The sequence below is a fragment of the Oncorhynchus tshawytscha genome, linkage group LG08, assembly GCF_018296145.1.
Source record: "Oncorhynchus tshawytscha isolate Ot180627B linkage group LG08, Otsh_v2.0, whole genome shotgun sequence".
Taxonomy (NCBI): Eukaryota; Metazoa; Chordata; class Actinopteri; order Salmoniformes; family Salmonidae; genus Oncorhynchus; species Oncorhynchus tshawytscha.
The window spans coordinates 57,481,272-57,503,529 of record NC_056436.1 but is presented as its reverse complement, the minus strand read 5'-3'; the positions used below and the strand labels follow the sequence as shown (position 1 = coordinate 57,503,529).

Sequence of the window (22,258 nt, the reverse complement as noted above, 5' to 3'; positions counted from 1 at the left end):
ACACTTAGCGGATGTTTATTGCGGGTGTAGCGACAGTGCAGTAGTATCTAACAATACACAAATCTAAAAGAATGGAATTAAGTAATATATAAATATTTGGACAAGCAATGTCGGTGTGGCAATGACTAAACAGAATACAGTGTATATACATATGAAATGAGTAAAGCAGTATGTAAAAAAAAATTTTTTTTTTGCCAGTAATTCCATGTCTATGTACAGTGGGGCAAAAAAGTATTTAGTCAGCCACCAATTGTGCAAGTTCTCCCACTTGAAAATTACAGGCCTCATATTTTTATCATAGGTACACTTCAACTATGATAGACAAAATGAGAAAAAAAAATCCAGAAAATCACATTGTAGGATTTTAATTTAATTTATTTGCAAATTATGGTGGAAAATAAGTATTTGGTCAACAACAAAAGTTGATCTCAATACTTTGTTATATACCCTTTGTTGGCAATGACAGAGGTCAAACGTCTTCAAGGTTTTCACACACTGTTGCTGGTATTTTGGCCCATTCCTCCATGCAGATCTCCTCTAGAGCAGTGATGTTTTGGGGCTGTTGCTGGGCAACACGGACTTTCAGCTCCCTCCAAAGATGTTCTATGGGGTTGAGATCTGGAGACTGGCTAGGCCCCTCCAGGACTTTGAAATGCTTCTTACGAAGCCACTCCTTTGTTGCCCGGGCGGTGTGTTTGTGATCATTGTCATGCTGAAAGACCCAGCCACGTTTCATCTTCAATGCCCTTGCTGATGGAAGGAGGTTTTCACTCAATCTCACGATACATGGCCCCATTCATTCTTTCCTTTACATGGATCAGTTGTCCTGGTCCCTTTGCAGAAAAACAGCCCCGAAGCATGATGTTTCCACCCCCATGCTTCACAGTAGGTATGGTGTTCTTTGGATGCAACTCAGCATTCTTTGTCCTCCAAACACGACGAGTTGAGTTTTTACCAAAAAGTTATATTTTGGTTTCATCTGACCATATGACATTCTCCCAATCTTCTTCTGGATCATCCAAATGCTCTCTAGCAAACTTCAGACGGGCCTGGACATGTACTGGCTTAAGCAGGGGGACACGTCTGGCACTGCAGGATTTGAGTCCCTGGCGGCGTAGTGTGTTACTGATGGTAGACTTTGGTCCCCCCGTGTGGTTCTGGGATTTTTGCTCACCATTCTTGTGATCATTTTGACCGCACGGGGTGAGACTTGCGTGGAGCCCCAGATCGAGGGAGATTATCAGTGGTCTTGTATGTCTTCCATTTCCTAATAATTGCTCCCACAGTTGATTTCTTCAAACCAAGCTGCTTACCTATTGCAGATTCAGTATTCCCAGCCTGGTGCAGGTCTACAATTTTGTTTCTGGTGTCCTTTGACAGCTCTTTGGTCTTGGCCATAGTGGAGTTTGGAGTGTGACTGTTTGAGGTTGTGGACAGGTGTCTTTTATACTGATAAGTTCAAACAGGTGCCATTAATACAGGTAACGAGTGGAGGACAGAGGAGCCTCTTAAAGAAGAAGTTACAGGTCTGTGAGAGCCAGAAATCTTGCTTGTTTGTAGGTGACCAAATACTTATTTTCCACCATAATTTGCAAATAAATTCATTAAAAATCCTACAATGTGATTTTTTTGGATTTTTTTCCCTCATTTTGTCTGTCATAGTTGAAGTGTACCTATGATGAAAATTGCAGGCCTCTCTCCTCTTTTTAAGTGGGAGAACTTGCACAATTGGTGGCTGACTAAATACTTTTTTGCCCCACTGTATATAAGGCAGCAGCCTCTAAGGTGTTGTTGTCTGCAAACTTGATTGAGTTGGAGGCGTGCGTGGCTATGGAGTACAGGAGTGGGCTGAGCACGCACCCTTGTGCCGTCCCTGTGGTGAGGATCGGTGAAGTGGAGGTGTTTCTTACCTTCACCACCTGGGGGCGGCCCGTCAGGAAGTCCAGGACCCAGTTGCACAAGGCGAGGTTCATACCCAGGCCCCCCGACCTTGGAAGGCACTATGGTGTTGAATGCTGAGCTATAGTCAATGACCAGCGTTCTGACGTAGGTGTTCCTATTGACCAGTTGGATAGGGCAGTGCAATGGCAACTGCATTGTCTGTGGGTCTAGGGTGTAAGGTAGAGGTGATATGATCCTTAACTAGCCTCTCAAAGCACTTCATGATGACAGAAGTGAGTGCTAAGGGGCAATATTAATTTAGTTCAGTTACCTTTTGCTTTCTTGGGTACAGGAATCATGGTGGCCATCTTGAAGCAAGTAGGGACAACAGACTGGGATAGGGAGAGATTAAATTTCTGCGTAAACACTCCAGCCAGCGGTTCTGCACATGCTCTGAGGATGTGGCTAGGGATGCTGTCTGGGCCTGCAGCCTTGCGAGGGTTTTACTTACATCGGCCATGGTGAATGAGGGCCCACAGTCCTCGGGAGTGGGCCGTGTCGGTGGCACTGTTATCCTCAAAGCAGGCGAAGGTGTTTAGCTTGTCTAGGAGCAAGATGTCGTTGTCTGCGACGTGGCTGGTTTTCCCTTTGTAATCTGATTGTCTGTAGACCCTGACCAGGTTTTTGCAATTTATCAGTTAGCTCAGAAAACCAGCAGGCTCCAGACCTCATAGGGTTAGAGTTGAATACCGCTGGTGTAGGGTGTATTCAATTGGGTTGGGTCAATGTGAGCTATGCTTTTAGTCATCTTTCTCTCTTACTCCTCACCCTCATTAACCCTCCTTCTCATTCCAACTGTAAGGTAGTTAACAGTTCTGTGCTGCTGTCCTGAGTCTGCCCATATAAGGGCATGTGTTACTGGACAGGTGTTTGTGCAGGTGGGCATTGGCTTTTGGCTCGTGTGTGTTTTGAAATGTCATCAGTCCTCATCAATTCACTTCACGTTCATCTCTGTTTCCTGTCTACTTCTATTCCAAAATAAAGCAACCCGCTTGAGAAATATTCCTCTGCCCGTCATCCTCCATACCTCTTTTTCTTTTCACACCCACATACATCGCTGAGCAGAAGGGGGGGGGGGACCGGCTTGTACTAGACGACAGAACGTGGTTGGAGGAGGTGCGTGTGAGTCACCAGATGAGGCAGCTAGAGGTCCTATTTCTACTGTTTAAAGGGCAGTCCTACTCATCAAGTTCCAGTCTGTCCTCATCTCCGCCTCTGTCTTTCTCTCACTCATTCACACACTCACTGTCCTCCACAGGTGAAACTGTGAGTCAGCCTCCTCCCCCGCTTCCCATGTCACAATACACCTCTGTTCCTCCTTATTACCCCTTGTCGACACGTCCCCATCGCGGTGTAGCTCTTATCTTTTTCACACACCTGCTGCACAAAGTGTATATGCGGGTCCTTGTTGCCTGAACCACTGCTCTTGAGGGAGGTGATGGGGTTGGGGATAGTTACATGTATAGGGGTGTAACAGTTCACTAAACCCAAGGTACTATTTGGGGTGACTGTTCGGTTCGGTTTCAGTACAGCTGGAAAATAAAATGCCAACCCTAACTGTAGTCAATTTTTGTTTAGGTGTTCCTCATTGTGAAAACACACGATTTACTCATCAAAAACACGAAAATAAAGTGCATTATGCATGTGAAATCGATATATAATCACGGCGCAGACATTGTTTAGGTCTATACTATAATGTTTTTCTTACAAAGAGAAAAATATGCATACGTGTGACTCAAATGGGGCAGGTCTAGCGCGATGCTTCTCATCTCCCACTCCGGGGTAATGTGATGGTCTGTCACTATTAAGTAGCTCTCTGAAGCGCTGGAGGTCCATCCATCTGTAGTGAGCGCAACACAGGGTGTATTGGCCAACTCATTGATAACTTCAGCTTTGGCTTGCTTGTATAGAGAAGGCACTACCTATTTGCTGGAATGGGTGCGAGAGAAGTTGCAACGTGCCTCAAGCACTTTCAGGAGGTACTGCCTGACCCCCCACGGGGAATAGGTGCATATCCGTGGCAATAAACACCTATTGTGTTTAAACACCTAGGCTACTCTAGTTGAGTAATGGCGACGTACTGTTTTAACGTTCTATCCACAACACACTGGCCATCGCCATGAAGCCAAAATGTTCCCAGACTGGAGATTTAACGATGATTTGAGGATCCTCCTGGTTTATCTGCCCCCATCTCTCGCCATCATACAGAACTGGGCCCCCAGCTGCGCCTCACAAAAGTACCGTTTGAAATGCGGCAGTTAAGATTAACATTTTTGTTATAATGCGCGCATAGGCATAGCCTATTTTTTTTGTTATTTTTAGGTATTCATTTGCCTTGATAGTGTGGACCGAACAAAGGTCCCCATACCGAACGGTTCGGTACAAACAACGGTTCGGTATGTGTACCGTTACAACCCTAGTTACATATCACTTCGACTGCAAGTAACGTTTTGTAAAAATATATATATATATATATATTGTTGCTAAGTAGCATTAGCTAGCAGACTTAGTGAGCAATATGTTTGGAACATCAAATCGCAATACATATCGCATTCGCACTTCAGGATCGTGATAATACTGTGAGGTCCCTGGCAATTCCCAGCTCTAGCAGTGATGTAGCAAGAGTTGTCTGTGTCAAGATGGTGAAATGTGTCCCTCCTTACCCAAACCAGTTTGACAGGTGTTTGTCTGTGCTTGTTTGAATTCAAAGGCGCCACACACAATCATTTTTTGACGGCATCCCTTTTGATTTAAACAACTTTTCCATACATGTTTGCCAATGGAAGAAGTTGTCATAAAGTAAGGGGCTTTTTGGAACTGAATGCCAAGACATTTGCGAGATAAAGGTGCTCTTAAGTCGACCCATTTTGCACACCCCAACTTACCATGTCTTCATCACTGGAAAAGAAACAGAGTTTGCTATCATTTCAAAGTTTACAAGCAGGGTTGTCAAACTTATTTTTAAATGACGTTTTGGAACCGCTGATCTAAAGCCCTATTTGACATAATCTGAGATTGTATTTGTTTTGCCCTCCATCGGTTGAGACCAGATTCTCTTGAATGCAGGGTGGGTGTCATGTTTTGGCTAATAGTCGGGCCGCCCCCAGGTGGTGAGGGTAGGCAACAACATCTCCTCCCCGCTGATCCTCAACACTGGGGCCCCACAAGGGTGCGTTCTGAGCCCTCTCCTGTACTCCCTGTTCACCCACGACTGCGTGGCCACGCACGCCTCCAACTCAATCATCAAGTTTGCGGACGACACAACAGTGGTAGGCTTGATTACCAACAACGACGAGACGGCCTACAGGGAGGAGGTGAGGGCCCTCGGAGTGTGGTGTCAGGAAAATAACCTCACACTCAACGTCAACAAAACTAAGGAGATGATTGTGGACTTCAGGAAACAGCAGAGGGAACACCCCCTATCCACATCGATGGAACAGTAGTGGAGAGGGTAGCAAGTTTTAAGTTCCTCGGCATACACATCACAGACAAACTGAATTGGTCCACTCACACAGACAGCATCGTGAAGAAGGCGCAGCAGCGCCTCTTCAACCTCAGGAGGCTGAAGAAATTCGGCTTGTCACCAAAAGCACTCACAAACTTCTACAGATGCACAATCGAGAGCATCCTGGCGGGCTGTATCACCGGCTGGTACGGCAACTGCTCCGCCCTCAACCGTAAGGCTCTCCAGAGGGTAGTGAGGTCTGCACAACGCATCACCGGGGGCAAACTACCTGCCCTCCAGGACACCTACACCACCCGATGTTACAGGAAGGCCATAAAGATCATCAAGGACATCAACCACCCGAGCCACTGCCTGTTCACCCCGCTATCATCCAGAAGGCGAGGTCAGTACAGGTGCATCAAAGCTGGGACCGAGAGACTGAAAAACAGCTTCTATCTCAAGGCCATCAGACTGTTAAACAGCCACCACTAACATTGAGTGGCTGCTGCCAACACACTGACACTGACTCAACTCCAGCCACTTTAATAATGGGAATTGATGGGAAATGATGTAAATATATCACTAGCCACTTTAAACAATGCTACCTTGAATAATGTAGGGTATGTAAACATTATATATCTCATATGCATACGTATATACTGTACTCTATATCATCGACTGCATCCTTATGTAATACATGTATCACTAGCCACTTTAACTATGCCACTTTGTTTACATACTCATCTCATATGTATACTGTACTCGATATCAGCTACTGTATCTTGCCTATGCTGCTCTGTACCATCACTCATTCATATATCCTTATGTACATATTCTTTATCCCCTTACACTGTGTATAAAACAGTAGTTTTGGAATTGTTAGTTAGATTACTTGTTGTTTATTACTGCATTGTCGGAACTAGAAGCACAAGCATTTCGCTACACTCGCATTAACATCTGCTAACCATGTGTATGTGACAAATACAATTTGATTTGATTAGTCACTTTCTGTCAACTTAAAGGAATTCTGAATGGAAGGTTTTGTTCAAATCAAATGGGGTGCTGTCAAAAAGTGACTGAATTCAAATGGAATTACCCCATAGTAACTTTTTAAACCACGAACCAGGTGGTGCTTGAGATGTTCTGTCAGCAGATGAGAGGAATTACTACTGCCCGCCTGAGCCTGTCTGCCTCTGATTATACTTCATGACATCTAGTCAATTCTATTGTATGCTCTGAACAGAGGCTGGCAATAGAACAAAACTGACAGAGATGGAGAGGGGACATTTGAAGAGGGGGTGGGGGGGATTGGAGAGGAAAGGGCTGATGGGGAGGTTTGGAGAGTGAGTGAGGAATAGGCTGGGGGAGAGACGGGCGAGCAGTACTGGAGGGCATCAAACAAAGGAGAGGAGAGGAGGCTCCTGGGAGTTGGTGTTCTCGTCTCTCTGCTGACGGTGTGTTTCGTCTGGCCCAGAAAAGCGCTGCAGCCTCAGCTGAGCCACAGCTACTGTGCAATATAGGTGTGTCCGTTGCTTTGTCTGGAGGGATAGCCAATGCACACCATAGGTAGTATTCGCATAACTGTTTTTTTTAGGAGTGCGTTTTCTTTTCACAGTAGCGTGTAACGTCATACTCGAGTGTTGTTTAGCAACCCTCTTACTGCAATATTCAACTGTAAATATGAGATTTTCACTCTTTACTTCTCTTTCTCTCCGTCTCTGTCCCTCTGCAGTTTATTTATCCCTGTACATCCTCTTCTTTCTGGGCCTTGTGGTTTGGTGACCTACATCTACTCTACCCATGAGCCCCTGCAACTAGGGCTCAACCGTTTGACCTTGGCCTGACCTCTCACCTCTTCTCCAAAGCCACGCCCCCTGGTGAAGGTCTGTATCTCTGCTCTTCTGTCTTTGACAGCTGGTCAATTTGAGGCGTCCTGCTCTTTGCTTTAGAGCTGTATGCTATGGAGGAGCCTGTCGTTTTCTCTCTCTAGTGTATGGCGTGTCCATGTGCAACGTCTCACTGTAGTGGGCGCATCCGTGTGTGTAACGCCGTTCTCTCTAGAGTGTATGGAGCAGTGTGAGAGCGCCGCGGCTCTGCTGGAGTCGGTGAGGGAGCAGGAGGTGCAGTTTGAGCAGCTGACCAGAGCGCTGGAAGAGGAGAGGAGGAGGGTACGCCTCACCAGCCCCCCGTCCCACATCCTCCCACACACACAGGTAACACCCCATTTCCCCAGGGGAAATTTCCTCCCAACCCCCAAATACACTTTGTTAGTGGCCTGCGCCTTTCCTAAGCCTCTTTCTAGATTCAGGCGAAAGACCAGTCATCCATCTGTTCACATATCCCTCATCTGTCCTTCTATCACATCCCTCCATCATCCAGTGATTACCGTTATCACCCTCCTCCACCCATCACATCCAACCCCCTAATCCACCGCTCCGCTCCGCTCCTCCACCTCAACCAGCACTCTGGATTGTGTTTGGTTTAACTGTGTGTGTTGCAATTCAGCCCTTGTCCTTTAACACACTGTTTAGATATCGCTACAGCTTTAACATTACCGCGCGTTATACATCACGCATCTCTGCATAACTCCAACATTACTTGCCGTACCCGCAACCCAAAGCCTTCATACCACCCTTACATACCATGGAATTCAAGCTATCGTCATCTTCGCTCCAGCATGTCCAAACTGTACCTGGAAGGATGCTGTCAGTTGTCATGCATGCAGCCTTGTTCCACCACCTAAAATGTTGTGGAAGATGCCGTCGTTTTAAGCCAGTACACCGTATCAACTCGATGCGGTGCCTCCTAATGTGATTCTCATAGGTGACCATGTTGATCATATGCTCGTATGCTTTACCATGCTATTAGAGCCCTGAAGAGACATGGAGAAGTGTTTTTACTGAGTACACATCAGGGAAGATGAATGGGGTTGCCGTTTTACTTTTATAACCCTAGCAGGGCTAATTGGCATGTTTTAGGTTGTCAGTCTCCTCTCCCATTTTTAGTCTCGCAGCGTGCTAAGCAATGTCTCATGACTACCGTTGGGTGTGTGTTGCCTCTCTCGGTGTAAGTGTCCCTCGTTTATAACAATGTATCATTCCAAGGTTAGACGCCAAAACACGCATACACAGCTATGTCGAAACACTTACGACATTTGCTGTTGTTAACTTGTTACCGTAACGGCTTTAGAATTTGAAGGGAAAGATTCCTTTTCTCCCCGGCTCCTCTATTGTGGTGGAACTGGCCTGACCCCTTGTGGACAGAGCAGGCATTACAACCAGCCACACATCTAAAGTGTGCAGCACATGCCCAGCATTTTTGCCTGTATTCTCCTGCCTTCATTAAAGTGATATAACATAAAATGAGTGGTGAAAGGCAATGGTGGGGTCATTGATTACCTCAAAGAAGGCAGAAGGATGCATTATCAACATTTTCAGATATGGCCCATGATGGTGAGGTACTGAGAAAACGGGGTCAGTTTGGTTAATGTGTCATGATGTCAGCAGTGTTGGGGTGGTTGTAAGGCGACAGCCCAGTTAGATCCTCTGTCTCTGAAGACTCCTGTGAATTTGATTGTGTTCTCTCGGTTGACTGTTGCTCTCTCCTCCTAGAACGGGCGCCTGGGGGAGGCAGACATAGAACGTCTGAAACTGAGTGAGGGATACATCAACGGGACACAGGTGAGTGTATGTGTGTGTGCTGGTTGGGTGTGAGATGTTGTGTGTGTGTGTGTGCTGGTTGGGTGTGAGATGTTGTGTGTGTGTGTGTGTGTGTGTCTGTAACATTGTGTGGGTTTATTACAGTACAGGATGGTGGACCCAGTGCATGGCGTTCTAGACGAGAGCTGCACACCAGAAGATGATTCACAGGACATACAGTCTGTCTTCTCAGACGATGGAACAAATGGACGGAGGGCAGGGAACGCGGTATGGACACACACACACACTTTGTACTGTAACTAACATGTAACTGAAAATTAACTTCCTCCATGGCGAACAAAATATTTACAATTTCCTGTCTCATCGTGATGTACTTCCTCTTCAGATGAAGAAGGTGATCACCTCGCGTACCGTCCTTCCCTCTGATTCGATGTCCATCGACGGAGGACTGTCCGTCTCAGGTATGGGCGGTTACAGTGCCACTCTGGACCGTACCTACAGGCAGGCTGGAGGGGGGGACTACCCCACAGCCACGGTCCCCAGGAACTACCACTACGGCCCCGCGGGGGGGTACGACGACTACAGGAGCGCCCCGCCCTCCGAGGCCTATGCCAGCCTGAGCAGAGGCACACGCATGGACGACCGCTACAGGTCAGACAGACTGTAAAGTTTGTAGACGCACTAAAGAAAGGCTTCTCGATAAGTATTCCTTTGAAGATTACTTTATCTTTGGGATAAATTGATCTTCTCCCCCTCTTCTCCAGACCTGCGGATGGGTACAGGACCCTGGACTCTGGGTACCGCGCCCCCAGCAGACAGCAGCTGGACCCCTACGCAGCCCAGCCCCAGGTGGGGCGTGGGGTGAGGGGTGTGGGCAGTGCCCTGGAGCTGGGGGGCATGCGCTACGCCCACCAGGCCCACTTTGGTGTGGAGGATGACCAGAGGAGTCTGGGATATGATGATATGGAGTATAGTATGGCTCCTCCTCCCATGCACCCAGGGTACGGCACCATGCCACGACTAGGACCAGGCCCTGGAGGACTGGACAGACGCAGGCTCCGGTACAAACGCGCACACACACACACTCATGATCCCTGGGTAACAGCACACACCCAAATCACTCTATCAGTGTGCATGTACGCAATACTCGGGTACTGACACAACACACTCTCACTAAACCACTACACACAACACACTCCCACTAAACCACTACACACAACACACTCCCACTAAACCACTACACACTCCCAACTGAACTTCCATTGGTCCCTTAGGAGTTGCGAGGACACTTTGGACGGGGACATGGGAGGAGTCGACCCCTACACCTGGGGCGTCAACATGGCGATGGAGAGGGGAAGCATGGCGTCATTGGACAGCACCCTGAGGAAGGGCCCGCCCACTTCCTGGAGACAACCGGAGCTACCGGAGGTCATCGCCATGTTGAACTACCGACTGGACCCGGTCAAAACCAACGCCGCTGCCTTCCTCCAGCACCTCACCTTCAAGAACGACAAGGTAAAACGCAATGCTTTGTATACCTGCAAACACCGATTTGTTTTGAAATGATGAATATTGCGAGTGTTACAGCACTGCTGTCGGCGTGTGTTTTTAAAATGGGTTTGGTGTGTGACCATGCTGGTGGCGTGTATCTGTAGGTGAAGTCGGAGGTGCGTCGTTTAAAGGGGATCCCCTCTCTGGTCTCGTTGCTGGACAACCCCAAGAAGGACGTGCACCACTCGGCCTGCGGGGCGCTCAAGAACATCTCATACGGACGAGACCACGACAACAAGATCGCCATCAAGAACTGTGACGGCATCCCAGCCTTAGTCAGGCTACTGAGGAAGGCCAGAGAGCAGGACCTCACAGACACCATTACAGGTAGTACTACCGTTATGTCTGTTCTCTCATTTGCTCTACAGGTTTCTCCCCAGGTTTCTTTTCTCTAACGAGGTGGTGCTTATGAGTAAGGCAGGGGGAAGGCCCAGAAGGGCTTGTGTTTTTGAACATGTGTAACTGCCATTTTCTGCAATATAGAGCCTTAAATGATAACAAATAGTGTTTTTAAAATGTATTTTACGTAGTGGCGCAGCCTGTCCACAAGGTGGCGCAGCACCCAGTTTACGTTTCGGGGAGAATCCTGCCTTTCTATTCCTGTACTACTTGTGGGACAGAGACACCAGTATGATCATGTAGCATTCCTAGTCTACTTCAACTCTAGAACCTACACTGAGTATACCAAACATTAACAACACCTTCCTAATATTGAGCCTCAATTCATCAGGGCATGGACTCCACCAGGTGTCGAAAGCGTTCCACAGGGATGCTGGCCCATGTTGACTCGATGCTTCTCACAGTTGTGTCAAGTTGGCTGGATGTCCTTTGGGTGGTGGACTGTTCTTGATACACACGGGAAACGGTTGAGCTTAACTGCAGCAGCGTTGCAGTTCTTGACACCTTCAAACTGGTGTACCTGGCACCTGCTACCCCATTCAAAGTCACTTAAATCTTTTGTCTTGCCCATTCACCCTCTGACTGGCACACATACACAATCCATGTCTCAATTGTCTCGAGGCTTCAAAATCCTTCTTTAACCTGTTTCCTCCCCTTCATCTACACTGATTGTAGTGGATTTAACAAGTGACCTCAATAAGGGATCATAGCTTTCACCTGGTCAGTCTGTCATGGAAAGAGCTGGTGTTTTTAATGTTTTCTATACATAAGTAACTGCCAAAATAATGGAAACAGCACGAGCCAGAACAGCATAGATTCCACATGTCTGGAGACTCTATTGGAGTATTGGGCCATTTTTTTCACAAGAAATTCCATCATTTGGTGCTTTGCTGATGGTGGAAGGTTTCAGGCGCCGCTCCAGAATTGGTTGGAGATCTAGTGACCGGAGACGACCGTGGCATATGGTTTACGTCATTTTCATGCTCCTCAAACCGTTGTGACCACTCATGCCCTGTGGATGGGGGCATTATCATCCGATGGGAGCATAGCCACGGTGGCCAAAATAATGGCCTGCCCATCATTTTTATACATGCTGGCCTTGTTGACATTGTTTTGGCAGTTACCTGTACTTTGTGAATGGACTCTGAGAACAGAGAGACATGAAAAACGCTGAAGAATGCGTTCTCTTCTTCCTCAGGCACACTGTGGAACCTTTCGTCTCACGACTCGGTGAAGATGGAGATCGTGGACCACGCGTTACACGCCCTCTCTGACGAGGTGATGGTGCCGCACTCTGGCTGGGAGAGAGGGCGTGACGGAGGAGAAGAGAGCCTCAAACCACGCCACCTGGAGTGGGAGACGGCCCTCACCAACACGGCTGGCTGTCTGAGGCACGTGGATGGAGAGGAAATGGAGGGCTGGCGATCAGCGGAGGAGATGAAGGCAACGGGAATAGCTGTTGGATCTGAGGGGAAATATAAACCATTTTAATTTTCTTTTCTTGTTCAGGAACGTGAGCTCAGAACGTAGCGAGGCCAGGCGGAAGCTGAGAGAGTGCACGGGATTGGTGGACTCGCTCATGTACATTGTCCAATCACAGATCAACCGTAAAGATGTGGACAACAAGGTAATTTATTGCTTAGATCTGATTACGTAATTTTTGGGGTGGTACATAAAAAAAGATATACCGTAATTTCCGGACTATAAGCCGCTACTTTATTCCCACACTTTGAACCTCGCGGTTTATACAATGACGCGGCTAATTTATGGATTTTTCCCGCTTTCACAAGATTCATGCCGCCAAAAAACTGAGCACCGTCACATAATGTGGCGTAAATCGTGCGCGCTCAAACTTCCCATCATTCTGATTACGGTAGTCATTTTGTCACCCTCATCATGGCAAAGACACAGAGAAATGCATATGATGCAGCTTTCAAGTTGAAGGCGATCGATCTGGCTGTTGGAAAAGGAAATAGAGCTGCTGCACGGGAGCTTGGCCTTAATGAGTCGATGATAAGACGTTGGAAACAGCAGCGTGAGCAACTGACTCAGTGCAGAAAGACGACAACAACCTTTCAGAGGGAAGAAAAGCAGATGGCCCAAAGTATTTGCAGCCACTCGACATCAGTGTAAATCGTGCATTTAAGGTGGCGCTCCTTGTTCAGTGGGAGGCTTGGATGACAAGTGGGGAGAAATCCTTCACTAAAACGGGCTGCATGCGAAGAGCATCTTATGGTCAAGTCTGCCAGTGGGTCCTGACAGTGTGGAGCATTGTCAAAAAATCCACTATCATCAACGGGTTTGGAAAGGCTGGACTGCTGCGTGTTGAAGGGGCAGCATGAGCTCAGCGGGGTATTTGCCTCCGGATGAAAGTGATGAGAGCAACAATGAAAACGATCCAACATCGGATGAAGCAATTCTGAGGCTATTCAACTCCGACACCGAAGGAGATGACTTCAGTGGTTTCAGTGCACAGGAGGAGGAAGATAGTGACCAATGACTTTCTTGGTAGGCTACTGTTTTAATTTTTGTTACAAGCCGTGTTTCATTTAAAGGCTGTGTAAAGTTAATTTGTTTCAATGTACCGGTAGGCACCTGCGGTTTATAGACATGTGCGGCTTATTTATGTACAATGTACATATTTTTTAATAATTCAGTGGGTGCGGTTTATATTCAGGTGCGCTTAATAGTCCAGCAATTACGATATGTATTTTGCACTATACATGATTGAATAAAGATGCTTTTAAACCTCCACTCTCCATCTCTCTCTGTGTGTAGTTGGTGGAGAACAGTGTGTGTCTGCTGAGAAATCTGTCCTATCAGGTTCACCGGGAGGTTCCTGGCTGCGAGCGCTACCTGGAGGCCGCGCCCCTAAACCAGGGCCCTGTCCCCGGATCAAACAAGGCCAGCTGCTTCGGCTCACGGAAGGGCAAAGGTCAGTAACCGGCCTGTTTTAAGGTCATGGTATACACCCTGTGTGTTCTGTGGCTAGAGGTAGAACGTTTCCCTTAACCCCAGATCTAGGATCAGATTACCCTCGCCCCAGTCCTGACTCATTAACAGGGGATGAATCTGTGGTTAGTGGAAACGTAACCCGACTCAGTGTGCTTTTTTTTTTTGATGCCCGGGGCTGAGTTTAAAAAAATGTTTTGCTTTTGTGGATCTGACTGTTTTTGCTTTTTGGTGGCTGGGATTCATGTTTTTCACACTCCGTCCCTCCCTCTGTCCTCCTCCTTTTGTTCCCGTCCTGTTTTAGATGAGTGGTTTTCCACAGGTAAGATTCTCTTCTTTAGTGTCCTATTGCGCTATGGCTGAACAAGGGCTTTTCCTAACGCTGGCTGGCCTTAACATTGCCTTTCCTTTAGTCCGTAGGTTTTGTAGGTGGGACTTGTCATACTGAGTGCATGCTGTTCAACTAGTGGCCACGTTTGCATGATACCATAATGTCATTGAGGGGAATTTGCATCTATTAAAAATGGCTGAGGTGGAACCGATTCAAATGTATTTTTTAAATCAGAATGATCTCTAGATGGTTGGGTTTCTCTCCAGGTCAGAAAGATGCGGATGACGGGAGTGCGGACCAGATCGATATCCCAAAGAGGACGACGCCTGCCAAAGGTGAGTCAAAACGCCATATGAAAGCACAGCGTACATGCGACACACACAATCCATTCCTAAAATCCCTCTTCCTACCAGGCTATGAGCTGTTGTTCCAGCCTGAGGTGGTGCGTGTCTACACTTCCCTGCTGAGAGAGAGCAAGAACCCCTCAGTGCTCGAAGCAGCAGCCGGAGCCATACAGAACCTGTGTGCCGGACGCTGGACTGTGAGTGGACAGCCTCTGATCTCTCTCACCTTTCCCTGAGATCTCCACCACCTCTCGCGTCTCATTGTCTGATTTCATAGCATTACCCCAATGGTGTTGGTTGCTGCTTTCTCCTCAGGATAACTTCTCTGTTCAGAATGGTAATGGTTCTAACCATCTCTCTCTCGCTCTCTCAATCAGTATGGCCGGTATATCCGGGCCACGGTACGTCTGGAGAAGGGCCTACCTATGATGGCAGAGCTGCTGGCTCATGGGAACGACCGTGTGGTCAGAGCCATGTCCGGGGCCCTGAGGAACCTGGCCATCGACAACCGAAACCGCGAGCTGCTTGGTAAGTTGGCGTGTGCATCAGTCGCCTGTTAGTTATCACAATGAGGAAAGACTGCTTCATTAGCATATAGAAAGGTCTTTCCTTCCTGGATTGCTTCAGAGCCACTCTTTCGTCTGTGTTGTTGCTCATCTGAGCCGTCCTGTCCTCCCTCAGGTAAGCACGCCGTGCCCCACCTGGTGGCAGACCTGCCGGGTGGCCAGAGCCAGTCTGCACGACCTCTGTCTGAGGAGACGGTGGTGTCTGTGCTGAGCACGCTCACTGAGGTGCTGGGCAACAGCCTGGAGGCCGCCAAGACCCTCAGGGCCTCCCAAGGCATCGAGAGACTGGTGCTCATCAATAAGGATGGGTAAGAGTGTGTGTGTGTTGAACTGAAGCTCATTAACAAGCATGTTCTGTGTGTGTGCACGTTTGTTTGAGACGAATAGGTCAAAGTGTGTCCATACAGCGTGTCTAACTGAGCGCATGTCTATTGGTCCTGCAGTAAGCGGTCCGAGCGGGAGGTGCGTGGGGCAGGCCAGGTGTTGCAGCTGGTGTGGGGGCATAAGGATCTGCGGCGCCCCCTGGAGAAGGACGGCTGGAAGAAGACTGACTTCACGGTGAACCTCAACACATCCGCCAACGGCCCCTCCACACGCACCAACGGGACCTACGAGGAAACGACCATGCCAATGCTAGACAAAGGTGAGACTGGGAATAGTTTTATTTAATTTTTTTCTGCGTCAGACTTGCTTCTTTGACAAAAAGTTGAAGTTAGACATAAAATATACAGTATGTAGGTGTTGTAGGGAAGCAAGCGGGATGTAATGGCTTTTGTTATTTCCACAGGGGCGAAGAGAGACATGATTCCACTGAATGACTTAGGCCCTGGTGAGTATCCATGGAAACACTGTCAAAGATTAGATTTTTGTAAAAAAAAAAAAAAAAACTGTTTATCAATGTTGATTTCCTGCTCTTCCACTTTAGAAGCCTACTCTACACTGGACCAGCGGGAGAGGAGACGCTCTCTGGACAACTCCCTCGACACCACAGACACTTTACAGGTAACGCCGCCCTGTACACATGGTTTCTTTAACTTAAACACTTCCCTTTATTAACCTTCACACCTTTTTCGGGTTGACGACCATCACCTCTACTCACGGTATCTCTTCCACCACCTCTTTCTCTCTTCTCTCTCTCTCTCTCATGCCGTCTCAGCGTGGGGTGTACGGGGGCAGAAAGGGTTCCCTGCCTCTGTTGGACTCCTACGATGGTTAGCCCCCCCCCCCTCTCCCTCCCTGCATGTAACAGCATGGTACGTTTCACCTCTTGTCCTGCATGGACTCTAAATCGCCATCCGTTCTCTTATAACTTATGACCTTTTCTCTTAACTCTGTCTGTATTGTATTATTCCAGTACCTTGCTTTTGTACCCAGTATAATGCGCAGTGATAACTGATTGAAGGCTTTCACACCGGTATAGTATGCTGTGTGGACTTGTACTTGTGCACTGCGGTGTATCATAAACCCTAAAACTAACAGTATTCCCTAGGCACTTGCATTTTGGCATATTGTGTATAGACTGACATACTCGTACCACAAAATCGGCTTGTGTGCGGTTTGTTTTACTATTTTTTTAAAATATTACCACATGCACTGAACAGTGTTTATCATCGTCTTCTTCCTCCAGAAGAACTGATGGTGTGCATTACCCAGGGTGAGCTGCCCCAACCCTGCCACTGCTGAGCAGAGAACACTAGAGACCCATGGACTTGCTCTCTCTCATCCCCCTCTTTCTCTCCTTCCATCGCAAGGCTATGGGGGTTGGCATCCAAAGAAAGTGGTTGTGTTGCAATCAGAGTGATATTAAACACTCAAACTGAACACACACACACACACACACACACACACACCATAGTAGCGTCAGAAATATATTCCCTGTTATTTAAATTATATTGATATTCCCTTTTCTCAAGGCAATCGTCTTTGTTTGACAATCATTGTTTATTTCTGTTTTCTGGTTACTTACATCCAACATTTGGCTCAATGAGTGTTTCCTGTCATTTGTTAGAATCCTCATACTCATCCGAGTGTTTTGTTATTTTCATCGTCGTGAATCGGATTACTGCCATCTGCATCCTGAGATGAATTTATTTTTAATATCTGTAGGGTATGTGTTTGTATATAAAAAGAGGAAATGTTTTGATTGGGGAGGAAGGTGTCTATACCTTTTTTAGGGTTGATTTTAATTTAAGTGGTACCCAGATTGGGATTGGTGAGCGGAAAGGTCATGCGTGGCTGCTGGACCAATGGGGCTCGGTCCTCATAGGTTTCAGAATGTTTGTATAGGAGTTATTTTCACCTTTTCTAGGTATATTACAGGCTGGTTGGTTTTGGGGTAGTTGGGAGGAGCGTGTGAGGCCGGTGTGTAAGTGAGGGCCATACAGGAGACCTGAGACCTGTGTGTGTGTGCATGAGTGGTTTTATTTAACAAACAAACAACCCATATGAGCCTGTTTTTTTTTTTTTTTTTAAGGGCTTCATATTGTGTGCTTTCATGTTTTGTTTTTTACTCCTTTTGCAAATATCATTTTTGTTGTCTCGGTTCTTTTCAATTGTGGCTTTTACAGATGTACCAACTGCCTCTTTCTTTTGTTGTGATACCTTATTTAATTTTTTTTACATTGCTATTTTTTTGGAACCCTCCTGAGTCTGTGGTTAACGATGGCTGTGAGAGTGCGATCTCATACACTTATTGGAGTGTGGGTTTTGCTGCTGCTGTGCCGGTAGCAGGAATACTACTGTTCACGCACGGTTAACAAGCACCACAGCTCTTAGTCCTACATTTGCTCATACGCTCGATAACATTCCAACACTAAACTATAACACTAGGGACGCATTCCCCACACTATTATACAGAACCCCACTACAGACCCGGGGCCTGTTCCCTAGGGTGGATTGTTTTGGAACGCTTCCGTGATCAATCTTTTGCATAGAGCTGGCAGATTCTTGGTTCCGCATGTTAAACATTAATCGTCTGTTCTATCAGCAATGCTCTGAACCTCCTATACCACTAACAATAACACTAGTTCAGTCAGTACTTGCTGTTACACTAGCCAGAACAATGTGCTGTACGTATGGACCCAAAAGGCATTGGTTGAAAAAGAGGGGTTGGTTTTCTGTAGAAATTACACTTATGTTTCGGGAGAGTTGGATTCCTCAGAGGTAACTCAAGTATGAACAGACGGTAGGACCAGACTTGAGCATAGACTAGGGGGGGAAATGAAAAGCACATTTTGGGAGCATTTTTTTTGTATTTTTTTATATATACTTTGACTTTTCATTTTGTGTCTGTGTTTTGGGTTTTTTAATATTGTTTTCTGATTTGGGAATGGTTGTTGGGAGTGGTGGGTGAAGCATTATGCAATCTCTATTCTACTTTTTTATTTGATTCTGCTTTTGTAACTTTTCTTTAATGGCAAAGGAGACTACTCAACTTTTTTGTTTTTTTTATATCGTTGCCACATGCGTCGTTTCTCTGTAGCATTGCCTATTCATGTACAAATATGATAAACTTGCCTTTGCTCTGAAAAGTTTCATTTTCTTCAGTAAGAGTATGTAACTGGCAATGCTGTTTTTATAAAATAAAGATCTTTTCTCAGACCAGATTTGATGTTTTTAAAAGGGCTACTTCGGGATTTTTGGCAATATGGCCCTTAATCTACTTCCCCAGAGTCGGAGGAACTTGTGGGTACCGTTTTTATGTATCTGTGTTCAGTATGAAGGAAGTTGAGGTAGTTTCGTGAGCCAATGCTAACTAGCGTTAGCACACTGACGAGGTCTATCGGTATCAAGTAGCATGTTTTGCGTGCGTGCGTGTGACAGCTGGAGATGTGCTCTTGGGGATAAACGCATCTAATTAAAGGGGTACAGCTTAGTCTGTCTGGGTAACCAGACTCCCTCTCTTCAAACACACATTCACACCTTTTAATATTCATGAAGGCTTTTAAGCTTTGTGTGGTCTGCTCAGTCTTGTGCCTCCCCAAAGTATGCTTCTACGACATTTGAGATGCCTAAAATAGTTTCTTTAGCCCTCCGAATTTGCTTTTGAGTCTATACCTTGGCCAATATTATAGCCCGAACCCAAGCCATTGCTATTGCGCTGTCCTCTAAAGCCAGGATAAGCTTTCTAAAAGGCTAACATGACCCTGGGGAACATTTGACCACAGATTAATGTTTAGTGTTGATGTGCTCAGTCGCCTTTTGTCATGTCTCGCGCTGTGAGAAGATTACCGGGGGGTGGTAGGTACATAAGGTATTGTGTGTTGGTGAGTTGGATGAATATAAGGGCTTTAACTTAAAGGCCCACTATAGTCAAAAATGTGAGGTTGGAAAAATATTGTGAATGATAATGCCTTTAGTGTAAAAGCTGTTTGAAAAGCGCCTGAAATGTCTGCCTGTTTTGGCAGGATGGAGTTTTTGCCTGCCTGGTGGCGGCACCAGGTGGTAAATTGGTTAATAGACCAATAAGAAAGGTTTCCAAACCTCTCAGCCAATAACAGCTCATTTTCAGTTTCCCCCTGCCCACTCCCAGACAGTCCTAGCAAAATTCTTGCTTGAGAAATTGTTCTTTGCTAAGAAGCTATTTTTTTAATTAGAAACAAAATCACTAAGGTAGTTGATTGTTAACCAGAAATGATTTTGATTTTGAGGGGAAAGAATTGCTGCATTGAACCTTATTAAAGTACCTCGATGTCTGCTTGTAAAACCCTTTGAGGCATCTCATCATCTTATAGCCTAGGTCAGTGTTTCCTGACTCCAGTCCTCCAGTACCCCCAACAGCACACATTTTCAATGTTGTGATTCAACTTGTCAAGGGCTTGATGATTAGAGATTAGAGACGCATCGAATGTGCTGGTCCAGGGCCACAACAAAAATATGTACTTGTTGGGGGTACTTGAGGACTGGAGTTGGGGAAACACTGGCCTATGCAATTAAACTACAGCTGTTGGATGGATCACTACGACTCTTGGGGGTGTGAAAGCGAATAGTGTGTGTCTGTAAGAGAGAAAAGGTGTTTTAATAGAATGCATGCAAGCGTGTGTCACTCTCCCCAGCAGATTCTTTCTCCTGGCTCCCTTGTTACTGGTACTACATCTATTTAAAGAATCCACTCTCCTTCATTTGCTCTCTCAATCATGCGCAGTGTCATGTTCCTCCAGAATCAACACAGCAGGGCAGGAGAAGGACAATTTTAAAGAACCGATTGAGACCGAGACAATGGCATTTATTGAGGATTTAATCACGTTGACCCGTGATGATTCAACTCTTCAGGTCAAACTCTGACCATTAAGAGCCATGGACCATTCACAAGCCCTGGGCGTAACTAGTGTTTGTGTGTGACTGTCTGTGAGCGAGAGCAACATCGTACCCAGGCTATTGCGCACAGGAATTGTCTGGACCACGCGATTAGAGTGCCAAGACACTGGAAATACAGAAGTAGAGAATGTTCCTTGCATATTTTTTCCCCCATGGATTATTAGCCTAATTGAAGACATCCGGCTGTAAAATAACAGAACTATTAAGACAGTTTTGCAATACTGTTCATTCTACTACTCCAGTATGGATTACCTCTCTCCCCCGCCTTCCAACACGCGGGGTGCGCGGGATGGGTCTCCCACCCTGTTCCCAGGCTCGTCTCGCCACACTTCTCACACTGGTAACCAAGGTGGTTTTGGATCGTTGTCATATGAGGTGGGGGTCGTGTGGGCTTACCTGCGACCGCTCATACCATTCTTTCTGATCAGTGCAATGGTCGTGGCAATCATGTACCTGATCCAGCACATAATCTACTCCGGGCCATTCACCGATCCACTCTTCTTTGAGAAATTCGAGGAACGTTGGCCAAGACCCAAACCGCACAAGGATACGGCACCCTCAAACCCGGTCCTTTACCCTGATCCTTTTGAACACACAGGGAATGGAACCCATTGAACTGGAGGCGTGGAATTCGGATGCTTCTACCTGTGCCATTAGATTCTATTTGAAGGTGGATCAAAGGTTTTTAGAATCTCCCTGTGGAATTTACGATGGAATTCCTAATCAGATCATGATTAGATCAGCACGCCGACTCCCCGAGGGTTCTTTCTGTCTTTGATTGCCTCAATTGTGTCCCTACGTCTGTTCAACAGCCCCTTGGGCTATGTATAACGTGCAGATTAGGAGTCTGGACCATAACTAAGCAATAATTAGACTGCACTGCTCTGTCTTAAACTAGATGTATTAGCCCTGTATAACTGTCTGTGTGACGGTGATTTAAATTCCCGTAGGCCTTTTTAACTGTTTCAGATGAATACAATTCATGGAAGAGGGGAATAATTGTTTTTATTTTGGGAGAAAAATGCAAATTGATGATGAATAAAGTTTGGGTTTGAACAAATTTACTTGTCTGTACATTTTACAGTCCATACTACACACATACCCAGCTTTTTTTTGTGCAGGATTTTCACATAGACATAGATTTATTACAGGTGCGCACACACATGGCAACCCATTTAGTGTTCGGTGACCAGTCAATCACCTCACCAAATTGAGCGTGACAAGCAGGCTAGCTTTCAGTCAATTCAGAGTTAAATACAGAAAAACACATTCTGTTTAAAAAGAATAATAATGATTTCAACTATTATGCACTTAGCATTTTCGATGATTTTGGAGTTAGGGTTTTTATTTTGAGAAAAGGACATATCAAGGGATTTGGAGAAAGGTGAGTAAAGCGATCCGTGATTTTGTTCTGTCAACTAGCTAGCCTAGCAAACGTTAGCAGCTGTTGGTGCAAGATGTCTGTGAATTTACGTTTACTGGCTAGCTATCTAATTACACGGTTAAACAAATGAGTTATTTCTAGAATGCTAATACAGAGTGCACTTCAACAAACTATTTGCATCTTCCGCCACTTCAAATATTATCCGTATACTCATTGGTTGACTCAAGTGTTTGTAGCTGGTGCACATCACCACAGCTAGCTAGCTGACGTGCTAATTTGGCTGTGATTATGTAGCTGTCTTTCAATTCACCGCCCCTGTCACCAAAGTCTGCAATACCCTGATTGCAATTTAGATGACATAAAGGATGAT

General features: G+C 46.2%; 1 protein-coding gene across 11 annotated transcripts in view; it reads left to right on the top strand.

Moving 5' to 3' along the window:
* The window catches only part of LOC112256264 (catenin delta-1), a 32,197-nt gene extending 13,409 nt beyond the window's left edge, over window positions 1-18,788 (top strand). For 4 of the 11 annotated variants that reach the window (XM_024429381.2, XM_024429383.2, XM_024429382.2 and 1 more), the window contains 21 exons: window positions 7,119-7,269; window positions 7,448-7,599; window positions 8,998-9,066; window positions 9,190-9,312; window positions 9,431-9,696; window positions 9,810-10,106; window positions 10,320-10,560; window positions 10,701-10,923; window positions 12,194-12,386; window positions 12,505-12,622; window positions 13,774-13,930; window positions 14,252-14,269; window positions 14,545-14,613; window positions 14,692-14,819; window positions 15,000-15,150; window positions 15,304-15,496; window positions 15,632-15,831; window positions 15,976-16,017; window positions 16,114-16,190; window positions 16,345-16,399; window positions 16,816-18,788. In XM_024429381.2, coding sequence (XP_024285149.2) covers window positions 7,453-7,599; window positions 8,998-9,066; window positions 9,190-9,312; window positions 9,431-9,696; window positions 9,810-10,106; window positions 10,320-10,560; window positions 10,701-10,923; window positions 12,194-12,386; window positions 12,505-12,622; window positions 13,774-13,930; window positions 14,252-14,269; window positions 14,545-14,613; window positions 14,692-14,819; window positions 15,000-15,150; window positions 15,304-15,496; window positions 15,632-15,831; window positions 15,976-16,017; window positions 16,114-16,190; window positions 16,345-16,399; window positions 16,816-16,871 — 2,823 coding nt within the window. In that variant the 5' untranslated portion in view covers window positions 7,119-7,269; window positions 7,448-7,452 and the 3' untranslated portion in view covers window positions 16,872-18,788. Of the gene's footprint in view, window positions 1-7,118; window positions 7,270-7,447; window positions 7,600-8,997; window positions 9,067-9,189; window positions 9,313-9,430; window positions 9,697-9,809; window positions 10,107-10,319; window positions 10,561-10,700; window positions 10,924-12,193; window positions 12,387-12,504; window positions 12,623-13,773; window positions 13,931-14,251; window positions 14,270-14,544; window positions 14,614-14,691; window positions 14,820-14,999; window positions 15,151-15,303; window positions 15,497-15,631; window positions 15,832-15,975; window positions 16,018-16,113; window positions 16,191-16,344; window positions 16,442-16,815 lie in introns of all 11 variants that reach the window. The other 7 variants (XM_024429384.2, XM_042325667.1, XM_024429388.2 and 4 more) reach the window with 5 other exon arrangements.
* The last annotated feature ends 3,470 nt before the right edge of the window (window positions 18,789-22,258 follow it).